A 12735-nucleotide genomic window follows, 5' to 3' on the forward strand; every position below is an offset into this window, starting at 1 on the left:
GGATCTATATCACTTGATCAGAATAAGTCAGTATTAAGGGTCACCCACCGTATCACATAGCCCAGCTAGAGGACTCGAGATCTGCCATCACTTTTATCGTTCAACCACTTTTATTGTACATTCACATCGATGAAGCTACACTCTTATCTTATATTTGTAACATGTCAATCCATGAGTTAGGTTATTTTTTTTCTTTTCTCGGAAACACAAAATGTATTCGTGCCTGAAATCAATACTAAAAGGGTTGAAACCATAACTACTCCAGCTGACGATTATTAAAAAGTCTTTTTTTTTTTGTTGAGAGAATTATTAAGATGTTAGCCCGTCTTTAACATGTGTATGGTGTAATCCTTTCTTTGGGAACCCCCAATATCCACCCAAATGTATTATACCTCATTAGAGAATTCAAGAAATGAAATATTGAACTATGAAACAGAACAAAATTCTATATGCTATATGAAATTAACTAACTTATCAAAAAAAAAAGAGATTAACTAAATATTAGAATGGAATTCTTGCAGGACCACGTGGCGAACAACAAGAAGACGAACCTTGGCGTATTCAGCTACGCGGAGCACAGGAACTTGAGAGCCAGTAATAATTATGAAAAAGGGACAAAAACGCTTCGTTGATTAAAAAAACACTGACGAAGAGAGAGAGAGAGAGAGAGAGAGAGAGAGAGTGAGAAAGAGTAAAGACTAGAGAGTGAGCAAGTAGAGAGAGAAAGAGAGAAGAAAAGGTTTCAGATCTAAACGCAGAAATCTACCAGACCTAACTCGAGGACTTGAACAAACGACCTCTCAAAGGTAAAGTCTTCATCCTTACTTCTTAACCTAGCTAAATTTCAACTTCAAAATCTCTTTTAGTAAGATCTGTTTTCAAAAGTTTCATTTTAGTTATATAGATCGTGATCTCTTGCTTATTACTTGTTTTTTCCCTGTTTGAAGTGGTTTTATCCGTGTAAATCTCAAATCGGAGTGTTTTTAAGTTTAATGTAGCTTGTTTTGAGTTGGATTGATGCTGATTCTACAACGAATTAGGTATTTGGAGTTCTTACTAGTATGATGCTGGAACTCCGATGAGTTTTCTCACTTTCTGTGTAATGAAATCGCTGCAATTTGAGTAAATGAACTTTGTGACTGTTTCTGAGCTTCTAATTCTCCTCTAAGTGATCTCTTTGAAGGTTTCGAACGTTTGTTTTCTTTTGATTTTGGTTTTAAGTGTTAGGTTTTGTTGTTTTCAGTGATTTTGCTTCAAATACAGTAGTTTTAGTGAGTTCAGGAGCTTAAAACATATATAAATTGTGTTTTCATCTTCAAAAGAAGATCAGATTTTTGATGTGTTTAGTTGGTGATGTATATGGTTTGCTATTTATGGCAAAAAATTGATGAATATCTAAACAGATCTGGTTTTTGTAATGCCTTGACTTTGTTAAGTGGAAACTGAAGTCTGAAGTTACAATTTTTCAGGGTTTCTTTACTAGGGTTACTTTTCAATTGCTCTATAATAGTTCCTGCAATATTAGTTCTGTTTTCTTGGGTTTTATTGTTACCATTAACTCTTCAAAGAGTTCACGTGGTTATATTGATTCTTCTGTAATGTAGGTGGGACTGTAGATAACTACAAATTTAATGGCTGCTGTGGATACTGAGAATCCACTCCGTGGAGAAACCAGTTGTGGGACTCTATTGCAGCAATTACAGGTTATTTTTAGTTATTTTTACTTTTTTAAGCGTATTTCCATTTTTATGTGTCTTCCCAGTATGTAATGAGATTTTGGGAGCTTGAGTGAAAAACTTATTAGGGCAAGCTCTATTTGCAGCAAATATGGGACGAGGTCGGTGAGAGTGATGATGAACGAGACAAGATGTTGCTTCAAATAGACCAGGAGTGCTTGGATGTTTACAAGAGAAAAGTTGATCAGGCTGCAAAGTCGAGAACACATCTTCTCCAGGCATTAGCTGATGCAAAAGCAGAGCTTTCTCGTCTTGTTTTAGCTCTCGGGGAGAAAGGTGTTGTGGTAGTAAGTATACAATTTTACTCATTAAGCTCAAGTAATGATCTCGAGAAACTTCATATGCACAATTTGAGATGTGTCCTTAAATCTTTAATACGTAAAGCTTAATCTTATATAATACAAAACCGTAGTACTAATGTCATCTTGTTGGTACTTCCCGGAAAATACTACAGCCTGACAAATCATCAGGGACAATCAAGGAACAACTAGCAGCTATAGCACCAGTGCTAGAAAAGCTATGGGAGCAGAAAGAGGAGAGAATAAAGGAGTTCGCTGATGTACAATCTCAGATTCAAAAAATATGTGGAGAGATTACTGGGAATTTGAAAACGGAACAAATAGAAGCACCGAAAGTTGACGAAGCTGACTTATCCTTGAAGAAGTTGGACGAATTTCATTCTCAACTCCAGGAACTTCAAAAAGAAAAGGTTGTCCTGTTCACCTATCCATTACCTAAAATGTCTAAAATTTTTGGTACTCAAGTTAGATTGTTTAATTGGAAATTTATCTATTCATTTGACTTCAAACCATTTCATATTGTTGAAACAATCTTTTTGCTTTTATTTTCTAAATAGACTGACAGGTTGCACAAGGTCCTTGAATTTGTAAGCACTGTGCATGATCTCTGCTCCGTCTTGGGAATGGATTTCTTCAGTGTCATTATTGAAGTACACCCAAGCTTAAATGACACCGTTGGGGTGCAATGCAAGAGTATTAGCAATGCTACACTGTCAAAGCTGGATAAGACTGTACAAGATCTAAAAGAAGATAAGATGAAGAGGTTACAAAAGGTATTTTCTCTGCTCGTTTTCTTTGTTCTTTTGAAAATTTCTAGTAAAAATTCATCACTTTTCCAACAATTTTATGATAGAAATATGTCTAAATGCATGGATATATACATGTATAGTCTTATTTATCTATCAAATACTGAAATACATAACCAAGTAATGCTGGTTATATAGGGTTTTACAAGACATTCCTGACTCTAGTGTTCACAACTCATGGCCACCCTTTGTGTTCAATGATGATACTTGCTGCGGAAGACTTCCTCCGTATCTCTTTCCGTATGAAGTTAATTTGAGTTTCCGACTAGCCTTTAAGAAATAACTGCATTAACTTACTTTTCAGCTTCAAGAGTTAGCTGCTCAGCTATTTGATCTGTGGAACCTGATGGACACGTCCTTCGAGGAGCGAAGTTTGTTTGATCATGTTACCTGCAACATCTCAGCTTCTGTTGACGAAGTTGCCATCCCTGGAGCTCTTGCTCTTGATCTGATTGAACAGGTAATTGAAGTCCACTACCATCAGTAGTCATTTATGAAAGTAATCATGTGTGAACTTATTCATTTTTGTTTTCTGTGAAGGCTGAGGTAGAGGTTGAAAGGCTTGATCATCTGAAAGCCAGTAGGATGAAGGAGATTGCTTTTAAGAGGCAAGGTGAACTAGAAGAGATCTATGCCCATGCCCACATTGAAACAGACCCCGAGGCTGCTCGAGAAAAAATAATGGCTTTGATCGAGTCTGGTAATGTTGAACCTTCTGAGCTAGTAGCTGACTTAGATAATCAAATAGTAAAAGCAAAAGAGGAAGCTGGTAGCAGAAAAGAGATATTGGACAAGGTTGAGAAATGGATGTCAGCTTGTGAAGAAGAGAGTTGGCTTGAGGACTACAATCGGGTAACTATTTTCAAATTCAGAATTTCTTTTCAAATTTCGAAATGGGTGTTGTCTCTGAATCTACAGCTCTGCTGAAACAGGATGAGAACAGGTACAGCTCGAGCAGAGGTGCACACTTAAATCTCAAGCGTGCAGAGAAAGCTCGTATTTTGGTCAACAAAATTCCAGGTTTATATTATTCACCACGGAAGTTGCAATTTGGTTTTATCAGTAACTTCACCTATCACATTTAGTTGATAGTTTGAAATATATCGAGTAAATAACCCGATCTCTGAAATGCAGCTCTGGTTGACACGTTAGTCGCCAAGACTCGAGCCTGGGAGGAGGATCGCGAGATGTCATTCGTGTATGATGGTGTTCCACTTCTTGCGATGTTAGATGAGTATGCAATGCTAAGGCATGATAGAGAAGAAGAAAAACGAAGAATGAGAGTGCGTATATTTTCACTACTTCATCCATAATCTTTTATTTCATCACTGGTGCTAATGAGTAATTAAAAAAAACATTCTATAGGACCAGAAAAAATTTCAGGAGCAGATATCTTCAACGACAGAACAAGAAGTCTTTGGCTCAAGGCCGACCCCGAGTCCAAGCAGGCCACTTGGTCCGAAGAAGGTTGTCGGCCCACGGGCGAATGGTGGTGCATCGAATGGTACTCCAAACCGACGTTTATCTTTGAATGCTTCTCATCAAGGTAGTAACGGTGCCAGAACTGCGACAAAAGGAAGGAGAGAAAGTACAGGACAGGTAGCCCATAAAACTCACGTCGCTTTATCAAAAGACGATGCAGCTTCACACGTATCGGGCACTGAGACAATTCCAGTTTCACCTTAGAGAGAGATAGAGAGAGATTTATAAGTAGGTAAGTTTGTTATCTATTTAGTTAGGCTTAGATGCTGCATTAGGAGAACGAATCGAAGTAGTGAAGAGTAATTAGAGACTTCGGTAAGCCGTATTGGTTTTCCTTTCCTGTTTTTGTTTTTAGGGTTTGTGTTGATAAGTTGGGTTGCCTGTATGATCTACTAGCTTTTAGAAGCTTTTCTATTTATATCAAGCAGAGTTGGCTCTTGATCCAGTACTAAATTATTTATCAGACTTGCAGCTTCATCCAATTCTCACATTCTTAGTTTGTTTTTACGCTTAGTTAGTCCCATTTCAACCCCTTGAAAATGAAGTTATACGTATGTGGTGTTTTTCTTCTCATTGTCTGAATTTGAGTTGTCTGAGTCCTGATCAGCCATTCAGCCATTCAAACCCGTTCGAATTTATTCTTATGGAGATGGCTCGGATATGTAAGCATTTCTCAATAGTGTTTGTTACTATTATTGCATAGTTTGGACTTTAAAGACAAGGAAATAAGGAGAAACCTAATCAAAGTTAACTCAACATAGTCATTAACAAACAACACACTTCAAGCTAGAGAGAGATGTGGCAGGAAAAGAGGTAGGAAAATAGCTCGGTTATGGCAACTATTTCTAGTGATATTGAGTTTTGCACCAAATTGTTAAATTTTTCGAGAAACACATATTAATTGAGGTTATCTTCAAACTCGCCAACCACCATATCTAAAGAAGAAAAAAACGGTACATTCATTACAAATAAAATTTCTTTTCTCCCTGTCACTGCCTAATGTTTTCATTTCCCCATTCGCTTTTTATGCAAAGGAAAGTGATGCAACAATATGAAAGAATTGTAGTTTTTCAAGTAGTTCTTTTGCATCGCTTGTACCACGACGTTCAAGCCTATTGAAGAGTTCATGGCTTAGCTTATCACCTATATGAGCATCCACCAACACTCCACATACACTCCTGCAACTATTAGCTAAGGCTCGTCCAACCTCGGCTGCATCATCTGGCTGGTTAACCACTAATGGGCTTCCTCCTTTGAATACCTCTAACTTGTTCACCACGAACGAGCCATCCGCTTCAACTACCTCTCGAAAGTCTTGCAGGCTTGGTGCATAAACTGGAATATTGAAACTATCACGTTTACTACTGTCCAGTAGCCCCTGAAATATTTATTTACGACCATTAGATATTAACAATCAAACGCCACTAGACAGTCTGAGCTTGTGTTGCTCGCGCAAGCGTTGCGGAACGGGCCCACATGGGCCCATCATTTTGCACATTTTGTCCAGAGCTTGTATATACATTAGCCATTTAGCCCTGACCCCTGATGTGATTCATTCAACTTTTTCTTTATGAACCCCACAACTCTTTTATCATTTCTCTCCTTTTAAGTGTCCCTTCCTAGGGCACACAATACACACACCAGGAGCTAAATTAGAGTGAAGAAGGAAAATTATTACCTCTTGGACTAAGTCCTCCCAAGCATCCTGAAAGTGGGTCCCAAACAGAAGGCCTGCCCCACCTTGATCAGTAGGGTCCGCTGAGGTCCTTCCCAAGCAGACCAGAAACATGGACCCTCCTTTCTTGAGCTCCCGTGATCTTGATTTCAAGAATTTTGCCAAGTCTGTCTGAAATTGTTTCTTGTAAGCAATTGCTGTGCTCTTATCTGCGCCGTGGATGAAAACCCTTCCTTTGTTATAGGCCGTTGATCTTTTGTCTGTCACGTTCTTGGGTACCTGGATGGGATACAAAATTTGGTCATTACCAATAATTTGACTTATGTCTGACTCGAGTTGATTTTGAGCCCATCTGAACCAAACAAGAAAATTAAGAGGGACCGAAATGACTATCTGACTTATGTCTTACCTCAGATAGCCAATGCAGAGAGAAAGCAGAGTGAAAAACATCGATTGATCGAGATGGAAATAGTCTACGATAGAATGAACCAGGAACACCTGCGGCAAAGTAAGAGCGAGGATTCTCAACTATTAGGCGCTGTTCCGTTCCACCATTACCGCCACCATCCATGGCCAAAGGAGGAAGAAGTTGGAAGAGAGAGTTGAAATCATTTGAAGGGAGATCGGAAAAGAAGGCAGAGAATTCAGGGATTTCAAACCCTAATGACTCATATCTCATACTCATGTGTTTGATTATCACATCGATTGAGTAAAGAGTGTTGCTTCCACATGAACAACCCAAATCGGCTATAACAAACGCCCCCTCCATTGGCTCAATGTGCATACCATCTAGTGTTTCTTTAACTAGATGAAGCATCGATTGAGCATGTCGAGCCTATATAACCAATACAACAACCATAAACAATTATAAATTAATCGAAATATTATAAATAAATAAATATCACATTAATGAAAAAAATTACGAATACATATCAAGATGGGAAACCAACTTTGCCCGTTAATGTTAATATACACGTTTTTCTAGTTCAAATCTTATCGGTAAAATAAAAACTAAGTACGCTTACTTAGTAAAAGTAATAATTATGGATAAAGTTTGTTCTCATATTCATTAAACTGTTGAATGTAGTTAAGGCATGAAACATAATCATGCAAATTGATAAATGACATAATTATATAGTATTAGAAGTAAGCTTCATACTAATACTACCCTTAAGATGAAAGTACCTGAGCTTGGCAGTTGTTAGCATAACTAGTTTCTCCTTTACCACCTTTCATGCTAAGCATTCTTTCAAGCTTCATCTCTGATGAGACCATAACCACTTGTTTATCTCCTTCAACTGCCATCTTATTTGATCACTTTCTCTTTCTACCTACTAATTTCTCTCACTGAACTCTAGTGGATGTTGGTATGTGTTTGCTTTGGAGGGTTGGGAAGGGAAAGCCAAGTACTGACTAAAATCATAACAAAATAGTCCTATATATAGGGTGTGAGAGAGAGAGAGAGAGAGATAATGAATGTTAGCTAATTTATGAGTTGATCAATTTGCTTGTATTTCCAATTGGAAATGCTACCTACCCATATTTTAAAAAGTATAATTTTGAAAGGGGTGAATAATGAGTATTACATCTTCAACCCTATAATGGGAGTGCTACAATTTTATAACTTAATTTATGACTTGCTAACTCACTATTACAAGTCTAAATAGCAGCACTCAAACCAAGTCATAAATTAATTACCGAATAAGGTGAGTTTTTCTTTTTGGCATTCAAAGTGAGATATTTTTTTTTGTTGAGAAAGTGTGAGAATTTTGTTGCAAGTCAACTTCACATGAGGTGAGAACCCTTACATGGTATTAAGCATGTCATTATGAGACAATTGGAAAGGTTAGACTACATAGTCTTACAAATACATTTTCAGAAGGTTAGTCTTTTCTATATATTATGTATTGTTAAATTTTGTGTAAAATCAAATTTATCAATCCTAGAATTTATTTAAGGCATGCCAAGTGTAGTGCTCGATATAGGAGTTTAGACACCGTTTTACAGTAGTAAGAGCATCTTCGATGGATGATTCAATTTTAAAATCTCACATGCCACCTAAAATCTTAGAGTTCTTTTCTTAAAAACATCTCCAATCCAAAACTCAATTAGGATCTTAAGATGATGTGAAACCTAAACCTTTCTAAAACGGAGCAACCTTTTAACTGTTTAAAATAGTGACTTTTGGGATGTTTTGATCTCTTTAATGTTTTGAGACTATTTAGCTGGAGAGATGAAAACAATTAACAATTATGTTAACAAAAGTAGCTCCAAACCTAATTTCTTAGGCTTCCATTATATGAATTTATTTTTCACATGTTGCCAGATCGAGTATCCTTATGAATTTATTTTTTACAGATTGAATATCCTAGGAGCTATTAAAATTTGCTTTGAATCGAAATGTAAACAAGATTTGATGAAGAGGATGATTTTCCAAGATTTTGCTAGTAATTGGATTCTACATTTGAACATATGAAGTAGTATTTTTTTTTTTTGCTTTCACAGTTGTGTTTGAGTTGTTAATTCCTCAACTACCCTAATTCAATTAAACTACTCTACTTTTTCCAGTTTCTTTTTATTGAAATGTAGTTAATTATTTGGATTAACTTTAATTAATATACTAATTGACCAATTTTTATATTAGTTCACATATAAGAGAATCAAATTCACAAAAGATCTTAAAGAGATTAACATTTGAAAGCTTCGTTTTCTGTATGATCTTCTCCTTCCGGAGTTGTGTGGATCACCATCTTCCAAATTTCATTCAAACTCATTAGAAAGAGAAGAAAATAAGTAGAAAGTCAAGAACAGATTTGTGGGTTAACATTATTGGAGTGTTTCGAGAAAAAAGTAATATAAATCTCTCTTTGACTGAAATAAATACTAATAGAACAAATCATTTAGGGGTCTAAAAACATAATTAAAGGTTGTTAATCTTTAACAAAATCGTGAACAATTAAACTAAAACAAAAATATTACGGATACAAACAAAAAAGCCCTTTTCATTGTTTTTTTTATTATATAGAGAAGATTCTTCCAGATCCACATCTCTAGCTACCATCAAAATCCCACCACCATAACAAAGATCTCCTCACCTAGAGCCGCACTCTAATTCTAATTAATTAGTTTAAGTGTAGCTGTTAAATAATTGTTGATAGCAAATAACATCTTACTTCACGAAAAATAAAACAAAGAAAAATCAAATGGAATAAAAAAAAAACCTCTTCTTCTTTATCTAAGAGAATATCGTCTTCAAATCAAATCTTCACCATGAAAATTCGACCACAGTGACAAAATTCTAAACAAGACCATTTTTTATTAGTTCAAGTCGTTGTTGATAATGTCTAAAAATAGGTTTTAAGTTATTACCTGGATATGAAGATTAAGCAAATCAAAAGATAAATTACTCTTTGTAATTCTAGGACATAACCTGAAAAAAATTAAAAAAAAAATACTTCGATGCTCAAATCAGTAAATTATTTTTGCAGTTAAAGAATTGAATTTGAGTTTATAGATTGAAACTGTGTGGTTTATTAAGACGGACTTGTTGCTTTATATACGCTCGGTAGCTCGGCTGCAAAGAGAGGCTGAAATAGTGCGGTGAGGATCTACCGGTTTAGATGAGACGACGCCTTGACGGTTGTATGGAGGATAGGTTTCCTTATTTGCATATACTTCGCATTTGATAGATCTTCTCGGCGATTTTGTAGATGGTTTGTGGAAAGTTACTTTACAACGTATTCTTGTCTTGCACGTTAGTTCGAATCTTAGATTTAATGGACTTCTCCACCCCGGACCTAAGGTTATGTTACGACTTACGACTTAGGTTGGGTAATCTGGGGCCCAAACTCGCCTTCCCATGCTTACGGATCAGACAGGTCTAAGGGCCGAGCTAATTTCCGTAAACCTTCTTTGTTGTTCTATGACCCATAGCGGAACTTTAAGCATGGATGGCCTGATTAATTTTAGAGTCAGAGCAGGATTTAAGGCGTCTAAGAAACATGTGTCGTTTGACCTCACAGTTTCAGGCTCAGGTGATAGAATTCTTTCAGATGCACGCTCTAGTTACTTTGACACGGTCTGACCCGTTTGATTCTTGATCTTTATTTGACTTATTGATCGGGTCGAACTGATGACTAGTATTTGATTCTTACGTAAAACCACACATTAATTCTAATTCATTAGTTTTAAGTGTAGGTGTTAAATAGTTGTTGATGGCAAATAAAGTCCTAAATAACATTAAATAAATTAAAATTCAAATAAAAACCCTCTTCTTCTTTATCTAAGAGAATATCCTCTTCAAATCGAATATTTTCTGTCAAAATACGACCGCAGTCACAAAATCCTAACCAAGACTAATTTTCATTAGTTTAAGTCTTCGTTAAGAAAGATTGATTATGATGAATTTTAATTAAGTGATGAGAAAAAAGAATCTAAATATGACAATTTAATTTAACAACTAAAAAATAGTAGGATTATCTTGTAATTTCGCTCTAATTAGCATACGTCTTTTTTTTTTTTTTTATAGAAAAATTGTTCTTACAAGTTTAGGTGTCTTCTTTTTTGTTGTTGAAAGGTTTAGGCGTCTAGTCTAGTGTTTATATTACTTAGGTAGGTATTATGGATGAAGGGCACGTCCAGCCAATATCCGGCCATTTGATATAGTGGGTTCCCTCAAGTGTGCTTCTTTCACTATCATGCATGCCCACCTAATCTCCACCAAGTTGATCGTTTATCATTTATGTGTGTATATTTTTATTTTATTATTTTACATAGTTATTGCAATATATTTTATTATTTCATTACTATTTTATTTGTAAGATTCACTCAATCTTTTTAACATATTTTATTATAATAGATAACCATGTGTACACAAGCTTAACCACCGTATATTAGATTAGATACAAATGATAAGATCATATTTGTTATATAAAACACAATATATATATATATATATATATATATATATGTATATATATACTAATATACTACAATATTAAAATAATTGGTTGTCAAAATATATGTTTGGATTATATGTACATATATACATTTTTTTTTGTTAAAATATATATATGTATACATGCTTTTAAAAAAATGGCAGTGCATGTCAAGTCCTTATATGAGTTCTTTCAAAAAAAATCATTTTTTTTTGTTAATAGAAGGATAGTTTGGGCAGAGATATGTAACTCTCTTATAGTAAAGGTCATATAAAGATTGTTAGGACTATTTTAAGAGACTCAAAGTCCATTGATTCTAACCTAAATTATATGAGATGAAGCTTGATGATAAATACATTTAGCTCGATTATATATACATTTATCTCACATAGAGAGATATAGTTCACTTATGATAATTGTTGGCAACCCATACACATACGTATAGACGAGCTACTATAAATTATCAAATTATCTGCCGTACAGGTCACATAAACATTAATATACTGCTAAATATCAAAGATAAATGACACCTTTATTTCAACTCAACATCTTTAAGAAGAAGCGAAGTACTTTTTTTTTTTGATGAAAAAAGAAGCCAAGTACTTGGCCTTATAAAATGTAAATCTACTCTCAAATCAACTTTTATCTTTTAGAAGTTATATTTTGAAGTAGTAACATTGACCAAAAAAAAAAGGAAGAACAAAAGCATATGTGAACAACCAAGATAGAACAATATAATTACTATAATTATATAGGTGTCAAGGTGATATTCCTTTTGGCATATGCGCATAGCTAACTTTACTTCACATAAGTATGTCAATAGAAATGCTTATGTTCACTTTCCATAATTATGGATTGACCTTATTTTGTCGAATTTCGCATAGAAAAACTATGATTCTTTTTCTTTCTTCATACAATATGATCACTCAATTATATGCAATTTAGCATAATTAAATAAAGACATAGTACTTAAATTTGTAGAAAAAAGTCTAATTGTTCTTCATAGCTACTACAATGGGCGTCCTTGCCAGTATAATTAAGATATATGTTAATTATATACGATCATCTTCGAGAAACACAAACATTCCTATCACATATAATTATATGGGTCTATCCCATGCCTAATATTTCTTTATCCACCCCTTGTTTAACAATTATTATCAACTTAGTCGTCATCCATGTGGTTCAAGTTTACACACTAATTACCATTAATATCATCATTTTAATCCAAATAATTTTAGGTTTAACAGAACATGATTAGCAAGCATTGATCTAAAAATGATGTTAATTATCTACAAAAGACGGTATTAAATGTGTTTTTAATCCACTCAATGAATAAATGCATCTTTTGTCTGCTTTTCTTCAAGACTGGATTAGGTGGATTAAAAATTATGACTTGAGGTAGGGTTGATTGATCATTGATGTTGTCAAGAATAATATAGACATTGATAAGAATGAAGTTTTAATTCATTCAACACTTGCATATCTCGCCGTCGACATACGAAAAGTTGATAGCTCTGCAGGCCGTGTTTCCCGCTTGACATTTTTCATTTTTAAGTAATAAGTTGGTCGATGAAGTTTTTTTCATACTTTAGTTATTTAAACCAATTATCATGGATCCAAATAAACATAAATTAGTTAAATACTATTCCAAGTAATTTAAAATTGTTAGTTTTGTTATTAGCTCACTCATTTTCATATGTTTTATTTGGTGGATAAAGGTTCCTTGTTATTTTACCAAATATTCAAAAAGGTGTGATGACATTTAAGTTAAAATAGGTCTTTGGAAATAGAACAATC

At 34.6% G+C, this 12735-nt stretch overlaps 2 protein-coding genes across 2 annotated transcripts; one reads left to right on the forward strand and one right to left on the reverse strand.

Moving 5' to 3' along the window:
- Positions 1–590: 590 nt before the first annotated feature.
- LOC147552327 (65-kDa microtubule-associated protein 1-like) lies at positions 591–4776 on the forward strand. Its single transcript, XM_086668895.1, has 10 exons — positions 591–806; positions 1605–1703; positions 1823–2023; positions 2191–2445; positions 2593–2808; positions 3146–3301; positions 3382–3693; positions 3774–3861; positions 3976–4124; positions 4207–4776. Exons 2-10 carry the CDS (start codon positions 1632–1634, stop codon positions 4525–4527), a joined length of 1770 nt encoding a protein of 589 aa, XP_086525021.1. The 5' UTR covers positions 591–806; positions 1605–1631; the 3' UTR covers positions 4528–4776.
- A 377-nt stretch (positions 4777–5153) lies between these two features.
- LOC147552328 (indole-3-acetate O-methyltransferase 1-like) lies at positions 5154–7516 on the reverse strand. Its single transcript, XM_086668896.1, has 4 exons — positions 7184–7516; positions 6408–6833; positions 6002–6277; positions 5154–5701 (listed from the first exon to the last, which is right to left on the reverse strand). Exons 1-4 carry the CDS (start codon positions 7301–7303, stop codon positions 5348–5350), a joined length of 1176 nt encoding a protein of 391 aa, XP_086525022.1. The 5' UTR covers positions 7304–7516; the 3' UTR covers positions 5154–5347.
- Between the last annotated feature and the right edge of the window lie 5219 nt (positions 7517–12735).

This window comes from Eschscholzia californica, unplaced genomic scaffold (assembly GCF_041429995.1).
Source record: "Eschscholzia californica isolate CP2 unplaced genomic scaffold, dmEscCali1.0.p SCAF_3, whole genome shotgun sequence".
Classification (NCBI taxonomy): domain Eukaryota; kingdom Viridiplantae; phylum Streptophyta; class Magnoliopsida; order Ranunculales; family Papaveraceae; genus Eschscholzia; species Eschscholzia californica.

Coding starts and splice junctions, on each gene's coding strand:
- LOC147552327 (XM_086668895.1), top strand. CDS start 1,632: ATGGCTGCTGTGGATACTGAGAATCCACTCCGTGGAGAAACCAGTTGT. Junction 1,704..1,822: donor CTCTATTGCAGCAATTACAG/GTTATTTTTAGT, acceptor CTCTATTTGCAG/CAAATATGGGACGAGGTCGG. Junction 2,024..2,190: donor GGGAGAAAGGTGTTGTGGTA/GTAAGTATACAA, acceptor AAAATACTACAG/CCTGACAAATCATCAGGGAC.
- LOC147552328 (XM_086668896.1), bottom strand. CDS start 7,303: ATGGCAGTTGAAGGAGATAAACAAGTGGTTATGGTCTCATCAGAGATG. Junction 6,834..7,183: donor CTAACAACTGCCAAGCTCAG/GTACTTTCATCT, acceptor TTGGTTATATAG/GCTCGACATGCTCAATCGAT. Junction 5,702..6,001: donor GGGAGGACTTAGTCCAAGAG/GTAATAATTTTC, acceptor TAAATATTTCAG/GGGCTACTGGACAGTAGTAA.